The following is a 17,480-nucleotide window of genomic DNA, read 5'->3' as shown; positions in this document are numbered from 1 at the left end:
TCCCCCTGCTGGACAGACGAGGTAACTGCACGTTGTCAGAGCAGTTGTACGCAGCATGTTCTTCATCTTTCATGTTTTATTTTTGGATATTTATGAATATTGTTGAGTTGGTACAGTTATTCTTTATGTGCCTGAAAAGCCTTCTCCCTCACATGAAACAGCTGTTATTGATTTTATTTTGAAGGTCTTCTTGGAGCTCTTACAAACATTTACACACTCTTTCACCTCGAGAGTTTTTGTTGATCCCGTTTCAGGCGGCTCATAAAATCTGCAGATTAAAATCAATTTAACATCAGAGTTAACGCTGATGATCCGGATCACGTCTTTAGCTCCTCCTCCAACCACAGAACCAGATTCTGGACTCTTGAGGTTTTGTCTTCCTGTCGATGTTATTTTATTCTTTCAGAGATGAAATCAATCTGTGCCTTCTCCTGAGCAACACTCAGACGAGGGTTCAGCCCGATATGTCGTTTTATTTTCTACATTAAACTGAAATGATCTCACCTTTGTCTTTGTTGTGTTTTCTTTCTTCGATTGGGCGGCTGTGGCTCAGTGGTAGAGTCAGTCAGGGGGTTCGAGCCCCAGCTCCTGCAGCCACATGTCGATGTGTCTGTGAGCAAGAAGTCAAAGATGCTCCCGCTGCTCAGTCGGTGAAAAAGTGTTGATGAGACCAGGACACTAGTGAGCACCGTCAGACAGAAACAGACACGGGCAGAGAAGATAACTATTTTAATTTCTTGTGTACACTAAAAGTAAAATTTACACACGTATAGTCTCAAAAGAACCCGGGCATGCACGATAACCTTTTGACAGGCTCTTCAAGTGATTCAGTTTTTTTCCATAGGAATTTCCCCGTACATTTTACAGCCCATAGTTTTAACTGTACACAGTCTAAAGCCACAGTGAACTATGATTACATCCATCTCATCTTTACAATGTGCAAAATCCTCCTGGTAGACGGCGCTGACAGTAGTATGAGCAACAACAAAAAAAACGAATAAGAGGCGCGGACGAACAACGGAGAGCACTTCATATCAGGAACAAAAAGTCAACACACGTGGAAGCCGAAAATTGGTCCCTAAATTCCCTTCTGATGCGAGACGACCTTCACTGCCGGGAAACCTTCTTCCAGTTTCAGTGGTTTTAACAAACGAATAAACAAATAAAAAGTCCCGTTTTTACCCCCCAAGGAAGAAAGAAAACAAAGAGCGAGAGAGCGAACAACGAAGGAAACGTGTTTTTAATCCACCTGAACGAAGCAGCTGGAGAATCCGTCGAAACGTTTAAAGGTCACATATCCTCCTCCTCCTCTTCTTCAGTTTAAATGAGTCTCAGAGCTCCTCTTCAACATGTGTGTGAAGTTTCTTGTTCTAAATCCACTCTGATCCTGTATTTGATCATGTCTATAAACCCCTCTATTTCAGCCCTGCTCAGAACAGGCTGTTTCTGTGTCTGTACCTTTAAATATGTAAATGAGCTGTGTCTGACCACGCCCCCTCTCTGGAAGGGCTCGGGTGTACTCGGTCTTTCTCGCTCCATGTCCTATTGTTTACGGTGAGAAGGCAGACTCAGAGGGCAGAACAAACACCTAGCTGTGGGAGTGTCACCCACCTGGGGGAGGGGCTACTGCCCTTTGTGATGTCATGAAGGGAAAATCTCCAAACGGCCTGTTTGAGCACACATTTTCTGAAAAGTGGAGCAGGTAAAAGACGGAGAGGATGGACTTTTCTCATCATTGGGGGGTTTGTAGACGGACTAGAGACACATATTAGAGTTAGAGGAACATGGGGAAGAGGATTTTAAATATGTCACCTTTAAAGGCGGAGTCAAAACTGAAGCAGATTCTCCAGCGCTCAATCAGCGGCGGTTCCCCCCCCCCAGGTACAGAACAGATATATGAGCGGACTGCAGCAACAGAGGTTCAGACATAATTAATGTTAAAATCGATGTTAAATTAGGAAAGGACAGAGGATCGGGGTTAAAACGGTAAAAAACGAAGGCGTTGAGACGCGGCGAGGAGACGAACATTCAGCGGGATTTTGCAGGCAGTGTGGTTTCAAGTCCATAAATATAGATTTATACTTTGATAGATTTATAGATGTATAGAAATGTTTTCTTTAAACATATATACCACTTCAGTTTGATTCAAAGAGCTGCAGCGTTTCCTTCACACGGACACGAACACACGCTCGCCACAGAGACGTCAAATCATCCCCAATTAAAACCAACGAAGAAGAAACGTTGAATCCCTGATTATATACACGATGATTCTTCTGGATACGAACGGCGTCTACAAACCTTCCTCTATAAATTAATCATGAATCCTGTTCAATGTGCACGCGGTCGGCGGCCGAGCGTCCCCGCCGTGATAAATGCTTTGCTGTTAATTTTTAAATTAGAAAAACAAAATATAAAACGCGCTAATTAAAAAGAAGAAAAAATGTACGAAGGGGAGGAGCTAAGCCGCAGCAAGAGAAAGAAAAAAAGAAAAGAAAATGAGCGATCCAGTGGGCGGGGCCAAACAGACAGGGGGGTGATGTCAGTAATAGAGGAGGGGAGGGGCGGGGCTTCAGTCCGGCGTGGCTGTGGAGCCGAGTGGCGTCAGCGTGGTGGGAAACATCAGCACTTTGGCCTGCATGAAGGAGAGGTCGGGCAGACCTGAGATCACTTTGGACGCCTCCTCGCTCAGATTCTCCTCTCTCCTCGGCTTCCTGTTCCCGACAAAATAAAAGCACGAGATGTCAACGAAACGATAACACAGCTGGAAAAAAAACAAAACATGTTTCATCACAAGAAAAACTAAAATGTTAATGATCACACTTAAGAATCAGGAAGTTTAACAAAAATAATAGAATTAAGTAGAGCTTGTATGTTAAGGGGTGTGGCCTCTTTCAACGGCTCCTTCATTCTAAGCGTTCCTCGTCTCTGATAGAAAACAAACAGGAAGCTCCTCTGTGACCTCGTACCTGGTGGAGGTGCTGGTCTTCTCCATGGTGGACATCAGGCGGGCGAAGGCGTCGGCCACCCGGCTGCCGGAGTTTCCCGGGTCCAGCTTAGCCGTGGTCAGCTCGTACAGCTCGGGGTCGACACCTACACGAGGAGGAGGAACACAAAGTCAGCTGACAGAAACGCCCGGGACGCGTCCTCTTTGTCCTGTAAGTGCTGTGTCTGTGGCGCCCTCTGTGGACACACAATGTCTTATTCATATAACCAGTTTGAAGCGCAATATTTTCTGCCGACCCGTGACGTCTTCAATATGAAAGTCGTCCCACCTTGTTGCCGCCATCGGAGGTAGTAACAGAGGCGTAGAGACGGGATCACTGTGAGGTGGCGGTGTGTGTGTGTATGTGAAGCCGCCCCTTTACCCATGGATTCGCCATTGAACGCCATTACACAAAGTGAAGTCACACACTGAGAGCACGCCGTTGAGGAAAGTGAAAGGCGAGATGATAACAGAGCTTTGTTACGGCGCCGTTTGCAGAATTCTAATCTAAAAATGTTTCCTGTGAATCTTTGCTGTGTGCAGAAATAATGTAGTTCTTTTGTAGGTTTTTGTAGTTCTTTTGTTGGTTTTTGTAGTTCTTGTAGTTCTTTTGTAGGTTTTTGTAGTTCTTTTGTAGGTTTTTGTAGTTCTTTTGAAAAACGACTAGCCAAACCTTTAACCTCGGGTAAACTCGGTGTCCATTAACGTCGTTTTCAGTTCTCGAATGCACTTCCGCCAACTCGAGTCAGCTGACCTCATATGTTCCTGACTCTACATCGAGTCGAGACAGCCGACCCCGTTGTTGTCCCTGTTAAAGGCGTTAAAACTTCTCAACACTATGTGGTGCCAGTGCGTTACTGTCTTACATCGCCGGAGCTGGAGCGACGCTGCTGGCGAGCTCTGGAGACGGACCATGGCGCTCTCTGTGGAAACGGGAGCATTGACTAGAGCGGCAGTGAACGGCGACGCCCACAGAGTCTGGGGAAACTGGGAGCTACTTGCAGAATGAGAGTTTCATGACTGACGTTTTGAAAGGAGCCACCAGATGGCGCTGGTCTAAACAAAGTCCAGAACTTTGGTTCTCTCCAAGTTCATACATCGTCCTGTTTTCTCCCACAGACCAGTTTAATGAGTTTTAAAGAACGAGAGGCAGGGATGAAGGGGTTAATGTGAAGACAGGGGGACGACAGAGGAGGAGGAGGCTGGGAGCAGTTGCTGACCTGGGATGGAGGTTGAGCTGGTGGAGCCTGAATCCTCCACAGGACCAAAGAAATCCAGGTTTAACAGAGAAGAGCCTCCGCTCGCTGCACAGCCAGGGGGCGATCGAGGTTAACAGCCGGAGAGAAAGAGAGAGAGAGAGAGAGAGAGAGAGAGAAGACCGGAGACATGCAGCAGTGTGAGTGATCAGTCAGCTACATGAGGACTGTTAGATTTAACTCTTTAATAAGACGAGAGTTCATGCAGAGCAAAGCAGCCATGTTGTTCTCAAAGGAAAAATCCACCTTCACATCCAAACACTGCAGATAGAAAACTGTCGAGTCGCCCACATTCAGGGTCGTCACGAGACCAGAACCCACAATACAACTTTAAAGATATAATATGTAACCATGACACCTAGTGGTTAAAATGGGTACTGCAGTCTAAATTCTAAACATCATAGAGAGCTGTCTCTCCCCCCCCCCCCCCCCCCCCCCTCCTCTCTAGAGTCCATGCTCACTCAGGTCACCATGTGGTGGACTCTGAAGCTTCAGTGTTTATCCAGCTCTGCATGGGTCTGTAAACCTTTCTGTGTTCTAACCTCTCTCCATTTTTCAAAAGCATCTCCAATATTGATCCTAGTTTGAGCACGTTTCTGCTCGTGGAGCTTATTAGAAACATGCAGAGGCTTTTTAGGTCGGGTACAATCACTTCTATCTGAACCACTTCTCTTGCCCGCTTCCATCGCTGCAACACCTGTTGACCTGATAACTGCTCTCATATCTGGCAAAACGAGGGGCGTCCAAAACAGCCGTGTGGGGGGGGGTCTTAAAACCTACCTTCTCTGGTCCAAACAAATCCAGAGCATTCAGGAGCAGAATCTAAAGTTAGAAGGAGGACATACTGGCTGCTGCGTTGTTGTCAGAGAAGCCAGCACTTCAACATGTTTCCTTAATGATCAGATAGTAAGATACCTTTATCATCTCACTCTCTACACAGCTCACTGACTGGATAAAGTTTCTGTTCAGTTGCTCATATTCAGAGAAAATAAATATAGATTTATACTAAATCTTCGAATCGAATCGAAAATTAGAAGTTGAGGAGTTTTAGATTCTTTAGGATGAAGTGGATTTTTCCTTTAATAAAGACGTTTTTGTTTGATGTCACCAGCCTCTCCTGTGGAGTTCATCAGCTGAGACTGACAGGAAGTGGCCGGTGCCATTTAGTCTACGAGGTTAGTAAAGTGTGAGAAACATTGAGAAGAAGGGGAGAAACAGAGAGTGTTCAGGGCGGAGGAGACGGGGCGGGGCGGGGAGGGGAGGGGGTGGGGGTCACCTACCGTCCAGAGGGTTAGTAAGGCCACTGCTGCTCCAGTCGAACTGGACGGGTGGGAGCGCCTCCTGCTGGATGAGAGAGAGAGATACAGTTGGTGTCGCTCAGGTCTCAGAGATTTAAAGGGACTAAAATAAGTGTTTTCTATGAATTAAGAACGATGTTAATATTACTAACGCTCAGGCCCTGAGAGCACCTGTTGCTTATTCTGAGCGTCTTTTTTTCAGTTGTGTCAATGTTTAGAGAGCAGCAGACAGCCGGCGACTGGATGAGCGGGTCCCTGTGCTGCCGCTCTCGACCCGTTTCTGAGAGGAGGCTCAACAAACTCTGAATCAACGACCTCCGAGACGATTGAGCCTGATCTGGGAAGGTTTTGAGTTTCCAGTTTGAGAACAGCTGATTTGACTTCATTCTATAAACTCTGGGTTCATTAACGGAGCCCTGATACTATGATTCACCATGGGCTTTTATTTTTAAATATAAGCAATCTAACTGCTGAACGTTCCCCTTCGAGTGTTGGGTTTGTCTGAAGCCGTGCTGAGGTCCCACCTGGACTGTGTCTGGGGCCCCGGAGGTTTTCTCTGAAGCAGCTGGAGGCGCCTGTGCTATCGAAGCGATCATCTCTGCTGCAGAGACGGGCTTCACGGGCTCTTTGGTGGGTTCCAGCATCCCCTGCACACAGAAGCACACAAACACAAACCCACCATGTTTGAGTTTAAAGATAAAAAACAATCAACAGACGACGAGCTCTATTCTCTGTGCCACACATCTTAGCTCTTTGGTGGACACACGACTGGAGAGTGTTGGATGAAGGGTGCGTTATGTTGGCGTGACAGAAACTCACCAGGCTGGCGGCGTACATGGGCACGATGACCGGCTGCTTCTTCTGTCCTGTGAACAGCTGAGCACACAAAGACATTAAAGGTTAGAAAACATCCCGCTGGAAAGAAAACTGGTGGGCTGCTTCAAGCTGAACTCTGATTGGTTCTCATGAAAACCACGCTCAGTACGTAAACTCTGCCACCAGGGGGCTCTCAAAACATTAACACAAAGATGACATCGAGGCTGGCGGGGAATAGGGGTGCTGGTGGCTCAGTGGTTCAAATCCGGCCTGTGGTTCCTTTCCTGCATGTTGTTACCCTCTCTCTCTCTCTCTCTCTGATTTCCAGCTCTATCCACTGTCCTATCTCTCCAATAAAGGCACAAAAAGCCCAAAAATAAATCTTCAAAAAAAAGAGGCTGGCAGGGAATCATGGGAGTTCTCTCTGCTAACCCCCAGGTCGGCACTCTGGAGCTGTACTTAAGTTGCCACGCAGACGTTTCGAGGAGACGTTCTTTTTCAGCGTGAAACAGACGGACGGTTTTCACCGTTCTTCCTGCGATGAATTCGCTGCAGCCGTGTTTTTATTTTGGATGATGTGTTTGACTGAGTTTGTGTAAATATGACGATGTGCTGACGTTAGATTTGTTCATGACGGTGACAGACTGGGACACGGCTGGTCATGTTACCCCCCCTCCTCTTTACTACGCTCTTAAAGAGCCCATATTCTGCCCTTTTTGGGGTTCATATATTTAATGTATGTTCCTACTTTTGTACGTTCACAATAGATAAAGTCAGAAAAAAGTGTCTGTTTTCATGTACTGCTCCTCCTTGCTCCCTCTCCGCTCTGAGTCCATCAGCTACACTCTGTTGAGCCCACACTGTTAGTGGGGATAATAAGTCTGCTCTGATTGGTCTGCCGATCCACTCTGTCGTTATTGGTCAGTTGTTCAGCACGGTTCTTGTAAATGTCCCGCCTCTTTTACCATATTGGGAATGCAGCCACTGGCTCCGTCCGAGGGGAACATAAACATTAGCACCTTAGCACTACTGTGCTACCGCAGGCTACGGCATATCGTGGGCGTGCTACAGAAGTTAACGGGCGTGCAACATGAGCTGCTGGGCTTACCACAACGAGCCAATGGGCTTAGATCAGTGATCTCACACTGACAATGACGTCGGACTGACAAATCTTTATCGAGGGGGGCTAGAACCGAGCGTTACATGCAGCTAATGCTACAGCTAACAGGAGGACGTAGGAGAAGCCGCGTTTCCGCGGACTTTGAATTTTTGCAAATATATGTGACTAAACATGCACAGGACACTTGGAAAACACACTGAAGAGCATATAAAACCAGAAAAAGTAGAATATGGGACCTTTAAGTCACTAAGGACAAAAATGTCCATGCCAAAAAACTGCTTTAAAAATAGAACAGATTGATATTTTTTTTCTACATAAATCTCTCAAACAACTTCAGACCTGCTCAAAACTATCAAATATTGAATAATTATCAGGAATTTAACCCTTTAAATGCCAGTTTGATTACATGATTCTGGCATTTAAAGAGTTAAAATCCTAAAAATGATTGAATGTTTGGTAGTTTTGAGCAGGGCTGAAGTTGTTTAAGAGATTTATGCAGAAAAAAGTAGAAAAAAAATATCAATCTGTTCTATCTCTATTTCTAGTTCTATTTAAAGCAGTTTTTTGTAAGTGGACATTTTTGTCCTTAATGACTTCAGAGGGTCGTAAACATGTTTCTCAGTGTTCTATTTATCTATTAAAAAAAAATAAAATGTGCATTCAAAAATGTATCAAGAGAGAGACTTTCTAAAAAGTGTGTGCCATATGCACTAAGAGACAAAATGATGACCAGATGAAGAGGAGACATTTGACCAGATAGACAAAAATGTCCATAATGATGCATGAGGGTTAACCTCAAGCTCGTGTGGAAGACAGACGCATATGATGTCACAGTCCCAGACGGCGGCCGGCAGAGGTTAACAAAGGTCACAGATTATTTGATGCGCCATTAAGTGACTTCTAAAAATAACCTGCTGCAGACTGGAGGGTGTTCAAAAGAGAAGTTTAAATTGAAATCTGAAAGACTTCTGCGTGATTTCTTTCTTTTCCGACAGCATCATGAAGCCGTTAGGAGACGCAGCACTCAGCGTGGACTCACAATGTTCCTGGTGTCGATGCCCAGACAGCAGAGCAGCACTTTGTTGCAGTGGGAGCCCCCCCACTGGTATCTGAGGCCGAGCGCCTCGTGGATGTCCTGGAACTGCATCCACACGCTGCCACGCACACACCTGCAGCGAGACGCAAAAGAGAGTCAGAGACGAGGAGACGACATGAAGACTTAGAAAACACAAAACATCACAAATCAAAGTGCTTCAGTTACGACTAGATCAGCCCACAGTTACATCAGCTGTTTGTACGTTACATTTTAAAAAGACGCGGCGGCGTGCGATGTGCACCGCTGTCAGGCCAAGTCATTGTCGATGTGTTGTGCAGCCATGAGTGTATCTGCGCTTTCTCGCTTTCTCACATTTTGGTCGCCTAGCAACTTGTGCCACATCCTACCTGAAAGGCCCTTGACGAGGAAGAGACTCACCTGTTGCCCGGCGACGTCTCCTCCTGCTCCTCCTCGGCTCCTGGCCGTGGTTTCTCCTCTAAAGGGTCCAGCAGGTTCTTCAGGGTCGACACCTCCCCGTCCTCAATGACGGGGACGGCGGCGGTCTGAGGGAAGCTGCTCTGAAACAGCTTCTCCAGACGACTCGAGAGCGACGCCTGCAAAGAGACGAGCAGCCAATCAAAACTCTTCTCCATAGAATCGGATGACTGAAACAGAAAACCCGACTGACGGACTTCCTGTTGATAAAAGTATCCTGAACACACTGAGGAATATTTGTCCCAGCAGGCTGCGCTCGACCTCCAGGACTCTTTGAGGTGATAACTGTAATTCTGCTTCTCATTAAAACACTGAATGCAACATCTGGTCCCTCGTCCACTGTCTTAACCGTCAGAATCAACAACGTCCATCGCTATAAACTAACGGCCTTTACATTGGAGACAGACGCGTGTGGATGCTTGAAATGGTGCATTTTAAAAACATTTTCTTAAGGACGCTGTGTGTGTGTGTTTACACTCACAGCTCAGAGTAATGAACCTGATCCATGTGTGTCAGGCAACCTGTACTAGACGTTAGCTTCCCTGAGACCTGAGAGGGAAGCAGGTCTTTATTAGCGAAGTGTCCAAATGGGGGAAAGGCTGAAGCCAGGTCCGGAGCAGGTGGAGGTTCACCTGGGCTCAACGCTCACAGTCATTAGAAAAGCTGCCAGCTGTTTGGTTACTTTGTCTTTCTTTTCCATCAACACACTCATCACATTAACACTCCTGACTCTGCTGACATCCACACCTCTTCTGTGTGTAATTTAACGGATGTTTTTGTGAATAAATCGGGTTAATTAAGAGTTATTTTGGTGTCTCTCTCTTTATTTGTCTTCGAGCCGGTTCAGTTTGGACTTCATGGCTCATTAGAGTCTGTGTGTGCATTGTTAAGGAATGTTTAAATACTTGATCCAGTCACATTCTCAGGGCGGGGCCTGCAGGATTAAACCCAGGTGTGTTTATGTGTGTGTGTGTCACTTTTCAACCACACCTGAATGTGCAGACGTCAGCACACCACAGATCATTTCAGGACAGTGCACACCTTCACTCTCAGTTCCACTTGACCAAATCAGAGATATGACCAAATCAGAGATATAACCTTTCTTATTAGGAGGTCGGTTAATGTTGAACACAAACAGAGGACACGAGTTTAAAGGGGCTGTGACTCAAACACAAAGAACTGATTTAAAGGTCACATTTCCTCCTCCTCCTCTTCTTCAGTTTAAATAAGTCTCAGAGCTCCTCAAAACATGTGTGTGAAGTTTCTTGTTCTAAATCCACTCTGATCCTGTATTTGATCATGTCTATAAACCCCTCTATTTCAGTCCTGCTCAGAACAGGCTGTTTCTGTGTCTGTATCTTTAAATATGTAAATGAGCTGTGTCTGACCACGCCCCCTCTCTGGAAGGGCTTGGGTGTCTCGGTCTTTCTCGCTCCATGTCCTATTGTTTACGGTGAGAAGGCAGACTCAGAGGGCAGAACAAACACCTAGCTGTGGGAGTGTCACCCACCTGGGGGAGGGGCTACTGCCCTTTGTGATGTCATGAAGGGAAAATCTCCAAACGGCCTGTTTGAGCACACATTTTCTAAAAAGTGGAGCAGGTAAAAGACGGAGAGGATGGACTTTTCTCATCATTGGGGGGTTTGTAGACGGACTAGAGACACATGTCTCTTACAGAATATATGATCTTTAAATGTGTAACCTTTTCGTTTTGAGAACAGCAGAACTTTTTAGTGTTGCTCCTGGTTCAGCTCATTTTCTTCTCAGATACTGTGGGTGGTTGTCAGGTGGGAGTGGGATCTTTTCAGGCGTATGGTCTTATTTGAGGTAAACATAAATAACCTGACTGTCTCTGACCTGAGCTGCATATTTATAAGCATCAGCGTATGTTTCTATGACCTATGAGATCATAATCTGCCTTCTTCAAACTTTTCACTGTCCTATTAAGCTCTTTACAAATAAATTAAAAACGACCCTGAAACGATGACATATGGGTCCATTAACTCTGCATGCATAACGTTTCCCAGCGTCACCAGTTCATTTCCCATCATGCTCACCGACTGTTCATCTGTCCTGCTGGCTTCCTCGCTGACTGCAGGAGCTTCACTTTGATGCCACTCCTCCTCCTCCTCCTCCTCCTCCTCCTCCTGTTCCTCCTCTCTGCTGTCTGCAGGAGGAGCGTCACTCGGCTCTGTGCTGAACGCCGCCCAGGATTCCCCCTCCACCTGCTGCTGCTCCCCAAAGGCGCTCCACCCTGCGTCCCCCCCATCGTCTGCTCCATCTGTCGCTGAGCTGAAATTCCCAAAACTGTCACTGACGGGAAAGTCTGCAAATGTTCCTCCATCCTCCGCCTCGTTTCCACCTGTGTGGAATTTCGGGGAGTCGAAGTCGCCAAAGTCGTCATCGTCCTTGGCGTCATTGTCCGCGGCGTCTGCGGCTTCCTGTGCAGGGGCGGGGCTGTGAGACTTGCTCGGCTCCTCCTGGGCTTCCAGCTGATCGAAATCTGCAAAACCCTGACCACTGAATGAGCCGGCGTCTCCAAAATCCCCAAAGTCCTCGTCCATGTCGTCCTCGGCCAGCTGGCTGTGGTCTGCAGGTGTGGCGGTCTCCCCTTGGGGGAGCGGCGAGGGCACGGAGCCCGTAGTGCTCATGTCACCATACTCCTCCAGAGCGTCTGTGGACAGCGGCCGACCAAAGGAAGTCTCTGTCTCGGTTTCTGTCTCGGTCTCGTTACCGGAGCCCTTCCAGTCCGGCTGCCCTGCCTCGCCGTCTGCATCCGGTGAGAGATTATTTTCACAGCAGCCAGCAGCGTCTTTGGAATCGTCCCTGTCAGCTACATCCACCCCGTTCAGAGCGAGGGGTGTGTTAGTGCAAACTGCCTCTGAGGCAAAGGCTACGTCCCTTTGGTGAGAGTCAGCGTCTGTGTGCGAGCCCCAGTCCGGAGCCTCAGCGGGGACAGATAAGGAATCAGAGCCAGTTCTGTTTGTGTCCCTGACATTGTCCTCTGAGGTCGTTCCCTGTCTTATATTACAGTGTTCCTCCGCCGACCAGCTGCCCTCTATGGGGTTGTCCAAGTCCTCGTCAGCCGTCTGGCTCAGGTGTGCTTCAGCATCTGAAAAAGCAGCAAAGTCTGCAAAATCGTCCTCTGGGCTCTCGACGGGGATGCTGCCATTGTCCCCGGTGGACGTTCCTATTATGAGTGAGTGGACAGAATTCTGCGAGGAAGGACTTCCCTGAACGTCCAGGGATGCAAACCCGTTTGTTAGCACCTCTGTGCCGCCGCCGTTGCAGTCAGCGGGCTCGCCGCCAGCTGTCTCGCTCACTGAGAAATCCAGAGAGCTAGAGAGGACTTTTTTCATCTCAGTTCTTTCTGAGGGACAGCTGTCCAGGTGGCCTGACGGCACAACGCCATTAGCCTTTGACAGGTCAATATTGGGGCTGTGGGTGCCGTTGGACGAGCTGTGACTGAACGCTACCACCCCTCTGTTGTTGATGAGTTCGGGCGGGGACGTGGCGTTCAAAGCCTGTGTCTGGTTGAAAGTCGTCGGGGTGTCGAACTCTGTGAAGCTGATGCTGGCGGGGACGCTGGAGAAGGTGCCGAAGTCTCCAAAGTCGTTTTCCTCTTCCTCTGCGCCGTCCTCCATCGGGGGTGGAGAGGACGAGTATATGCGGATGACATCTGGTTCCATGGCGCTCTGGCAATCAACGAGTCCTCCTGCCTACACCTGAGAGAGCAAACAGAGACAAATAATCAGACAGAAGACATATACATGGAAGATGTTTACTCCAGACTAACACGGTTCATAGCGTTAATAAAAAGTCGATTCAAACTCTTTTTGAATTCCTCCAGAAGATCTGTCATGATGTCACAGTAAAGCCATGTGTGCTGTATTACGACGTTATGTAGGTTACAAGAGGTAGCCGTGCTCGGGCCCGGTTAGTCCTAAAGCAGTGTGAGTGCAGGGGGGATGGGGGGTGGGGGGTGGGGACTATGGTTCAGCACGGTACGGGACGACTGGGCCGAGTGTGAGTGCTGCAGTGAAAGACCTTTTTGTCAAAGAGGAAGATGATTTTATGGAACCACAAACAGCTGAGTTACTGGGGAGTTACTGGTCCTCTGCTGCCTGAGTCTGTGAGTCAAAGGGTTTGTTCAGATCCGCCCCCATTACATAACACACAATGTCAATAAAAACTAACCAAAGAAGGAAGTGGTAAACAGGAACTCCTGTGATCTTAGATTCAATTCTCTTTTTTTAATGGAGTCTGAGAGATTTGAAAACATTAATGTAGCGCCTGTTTCTGTGTTACTCTTCATGAGAAACGACTTCACAGCTGGTTTCTCTTCTACAGGCTCAAGCTGTTTGCTAAACTCTTTCAGATTTCACACGGTGAAAACCACAGGTTCAAATCCATCAGAATGCACCTTTTAGCCTCAGTCTGGCTTCATGAACACAAGAAGTTAATAAGAGCTGCTCTTATTGGTGCTCAGGGACCAATTACATTCATGTGTGGTTTGAGCCGCAGCAGAAATCAAATTACAGAGGCACTAAAAAGAGACGAATCGGCGTCAAACTGACAGTAACAGGGAGATAATGAGGAGCAAAGTACGGAGATTATTCTAAATGTGAGAGAAACATCGATGAAGAGAACTTAAACAAATGTTGACTCACATCGGTCTGAGCCTTGGCGATATGGGGGCTACGTGAGGGCGACATGAGGGCGACATGACAGCGACATGAGGGCGACATGAGGGCGACATGAGGGCGACATGGGGACAACATGAGGGCGACATGAGAGGAACATGAGGGCGACATGATGGTGACATGATGGTGACATAAGGACGACATGAGGGCGACATGAGAGGAACATTACGGCGACATGAGGGCAACATGAGAGGAACATTACGGCGACATGAGGGTGACATGAGGGCGACATGATGGTGACATAAGGGCGACATGAGGGCGACATGAGGGCGACATTACGGCGACATGAGGGCGACATGAGAGGAACATTACGGCGACATGAGGGCGACATGATGGTGACATAAGGGCGACATGACAGTGACATAAGGGCGACATGACGGCGATATGAGGTTGACATGAGGGCGACATGAGGGTGACATGACGGCGACATAAGGGGCAACCTCCGGTCTTGAAAAATTAAGCTGATGCAGAGGTGCAAAATCCTGCAGTTCCATATTTCTCAGGAGGTCAATCTAAGTGTTAACCTCAAGTTTCTGAAATGCAAATCACGCTTCCTTGTTTGCACGCTCCCCGCCCAAGCAGAATGATGGGTGGTGTCTGAAACGTGTGTTTGCCTTGTCGGCCTTATCTCCCTGAATACCTGGGAGCAGGTAGTTTCCAGCCGAGCGTGCCGCACATGGACGTGCAAGTCCAGAAAGACCAGTTAACTGTGATGAAGGGAAATGTCTTTAAGAACACTCTTTTCCTTGTGTAAGAGGGTTGAATATTAAACTTTGTTATGATGTCTCTCCTACTCACCTGTCTTATGATATAGATGTACAATTCTACAGCTTTTGGACTCATCTTCATCTCCATTTATTAAAGAGGACAGTTGAAGAGAAACAGGAAACGCTGGGAGGAGAGAGAATGGATGTGATGTGGAGCAAAGGGTCCGATGCTGGACCTGAACCCACAGCTGCTGCAATGAGGACTACAGCCTCTGTACAAGGGCCGCGCAACCACTAGGCTACAGGAGCCCTGCTTCTGAACTGATACTATTGATCTTCAAAATAAAAGATTGTTTCATAACAAAACTAGGGCCCGACCAATATGGGATTATCGGGGCGATACCTGAGGAAAATGATCCGATACATAGGCCGATATCTTTCTTTTCCATCTGTAGAGATTTAGATAAACACATTTATTGTGTTGATCCCTCAGATGCAGTTATCAAACACTTGAAGACAAGGTTTATAATGAAGACAAGATGGTCACTCAACCGGAGAGAAACTGAGTGTAAACGCTGCTGCTGACTTAAATTCAGAAATATTTGCGCAAATCTACGGCTAAATTAGCCGATACGATACTCCCTGAAAAAGATAACATCGGCCGATATAATCAGCTGGTCGCTCACTGTGGAAGCACAATTATTGACTAGAGTGGCGGCGTAGTGCGCTGCGCTGATGCACTGTGGCGCTCACAGATTATGTGGAATTTAGGGGGTAACGCGTCCAAATTGGCAAAGGATTCAAAGAGCGACAGGCTGGTTAGACGATGTGATAAATAAGAAAACTACATTCCCCCCATACGTCCATACAGAGCGGACGGAGGTCTCTTCTTTGTGTTCAGACTTCTTTAGTTCATCGCTGTTGTTTGAAGGCTCCCGCCCCACTACGCTCTGCCAATGAAAGGCGTCTGATCCGACCTTCACAACAGGGTCCTAAGTCTCTGACTAGACTCTTCTCCTCTGTCGCCCCCCGGTGGTGGAATGAACTTCCAAACTCCATGTGATCTGCAGAGTCCCTCTGCACCTTTAAGAAAAAGCTAAAGACCCAGCTCTTTCATGAATACCTACTAACTTAATGATGATGGTCTCCATATTATTGATGATGATGATGGTAATGACGATGGTTTTTGTTTGATAACGACGACTTATAAGATGGTTTCTATACTGATTAGAGCTCTCAAGAACTGCCCTCAATGTTGTGCTTTGCCTCTGGTCACTTCCTGTCAGCACCTGTGTGTCCAATCAGACTCAAAGCTGATCGTTTGCTCTTACTGACATTGTTCCCTTTTTTCTAGATCCTTGCTTGTGTTGTTTACTCTCTGATGTACGTCGCTTTGGAGAAAAGAGTCTGATAAGTGAATTGTAGAAGGCTGATAATCCCAGTTTGAGTTTTTCACATCCTAAAGTGTCAGATTTAGAGTTACTGTCATTTGTTAAATGCTATTAAACTGAATTATTTAACTATAGAAACTAACATTAGCATTATTTATATATCTTTATTTAATCTACTATCTAATATCAACACCGTGATGACACAGGTATCCCTTTATCACAGCTGTTTGTACCTTTACCTCCACATCTCTGCTGTGCTGGTTGAAGTGTTTTAAAGAGTTGAACACCTTTAGCTCACCTGTCATGCTAAAGGGAAGCTAACAGGCTAACGCAGCTAAATGGCAGGTTAAAACTCAGAGGAAACTTAACAGCCCCGTTTGAAGCAGAACAGAACACGACCTGCCTGATGTTGCTGTGACATGATGCTAACAGCTGACGTTAGATTCATCCAGTTAGTCTGACAGGCCGACAGTGAAACAGAAGCTAACTCTGCTTAGCATCGTTAGCTTCTGTAGGGAAGCTAAAAGCAGAGCTAATTTAACCGAGTCACCTGGAGGTTTGTTGCCACTTTGAGGATTCGTCTCTATTCTTTTTCAGCACTCATATATGTTAATCTCAGGTAGATTAAGATTAAGATTAAGGTAAGTGAGAAGTGAACTTGCTGAGCTAACTACGCAGCTAGCTAACGTCAACAACAAGCAGCTTCCCGTTAGCTTTAGCATTAGCTCGTCCTGGTCATCCCGGCGGCTCGCTCTGACAGCAGGTGTCTTTAGTGACGTAAAGGGACAGGTGAGCTCACCGTGAGATGTTGTCCACAGGTTTCCATGACTCGGTTAAAGGCAGAGCTGTCCTCCTGACACATTAATCCGGCGGAGCACCGAGAGGTGAAGTCAGCCGGCTGCTGCTGCTGCTCCGCTGCCTCAGTCTCCCAGCATGCACCGCGGCTGAGGCAGGTCGGCTGGTTGCTCCGAAACTTTCCATGTTAACAGGTACACCTGTTTACACCGGTTTACTCCGGTTTACACCCGTTTGCACCGGTTTACTCCCGTTTACACCCGTTTACACCGGTTCACACCCGTTTACACCGGTTTACTCCGGTTTACTCCCGTTTACACCCGTTTACACCAGTTTACACCGGTTTACTCCGGTTTACACCGGTTTACACCTGTTTACACCCGTTTATTCCGCTTTACACCGGTTTACTACGGAGGAGAATTAGGGCCTCTGGAAATACTGGTTTTAATTCTGACATTTATTTTCCAGCATTCTGAGTTTAAACCATGAAATGAAAAATAAACCATCCAGCGTTCCTGTGTTGATTAAATGAACAGACAATTAAAAGCATAAACCAGGGGCGCTGGTGGCGCAGTGGTTAGTGCGTGCGCCCCATGTATGGAGGCTGTCGTCTCAAGCGGGCAGCCCGGGTTCACATCCCACCCATGGCCTCCTTCCTGCATGTCATTCCTCTCTCTCTGTCCCTGGTTTCCGGCTCTATCCACTGTCCTATCTCTCCATTAAAGGCATAAAAAGCCCAAAAATAAATCTTTAAAAAAAAAAGCGTAAACCAAAGACATCGTCAAAACACTTCTACCTGAGGAGGAGACAGAAGACTTATAACTTCACCCCTTCCCCTTAAGTCATTAATGATAAACACATAAATTAATTACTTTGCTTG

General features: G+C 47.0%; 2 protein-coding genes across 5 annotated transcripts in view; one reads left to right on the top strand and one right to left on the bottom strand.

Moving 5' to 3' along the window:
- Positions 1 to 503, top strand: part of LOC132953957 (SERTA domain-containing protein 2-like) — a 9,765-nt gene extending 9,262 nt beyond the window's left edge. The window contains exon 2 of the mRNA XM_061026366.1: positions 1 to 503. This exon is cut by the window's left edge and continues 1,686 nt beyond it. The gene's annotated coding sequence lies outside the window, so the exon portion shown is untranslated.
- A 1,551-nt stretch (positions 504 to 2,054) lies between these two features.
- Positions 2,055 to 16,755, bottom strand: aftpha (aftiphilin a). Of its 4 annotated transcripts, none has more exons than XM_061065840.1 (10): positions 16,605 to 16,755; positions 11,062 to 12,729; positions 8,948 to 9,123; positions 8,513 to 8,642; positions 6,357 to 6,413; positions 6,062 to 6,184; positions 5,520 to 5,583; positions 4,204 to 4,287; positions 2,967 to 3,090; positions 2,055 to 2,711 (listed from the first exon to the last, which is right to left on the bottom strand). In XM_061065840.1, the coding sequence occupies exons 2-10, from the start codon at positions 12,691 to 12,693 to the stop codon at positions 2,570 to 2,572; spliced, it is 2,532 nt and encodes an 843-aa protein (XP_060921823.1). In that variant the 5' UTR covers positions 12,694 to 12,729; positions 16,605 to 16,755; the 3' UTR covers positions 2,055 to 2,569. The 4 variants fall into 4 exon arrangements, with proteins under 4 accessions (XP_060921823.1, XP_060921832.1, XP_060921840.1 ...); XM_061065849.1 differs by having other exon boundaries at positions 5,520 to 5,580; XM_061065857.1 differs by lacking the exon at positions 4,204 to 4,287.
- Between the last annotated feature and the right edge of the window lie 725 nt (positions 16,756 to 17,480).

This window comes from Labrus mixtus, chromosome 2 (assembly GCF_963584025.1).
Source record: "Labrus mixtus chromosome 2, fLabMix1.1, whole genome shotgun sequence".
Lineage (NCBI taxonomy): Eukaryota > Metazoa > Chordata > Actinopteri > Labriformes > Labridae > Labrus > Labrus mixtus.
The sequence above is the reverse complement of the archived record's forward strand: the minus strand, read 5'-3'. Positions and strand labels throughout refer to the sequence as shown.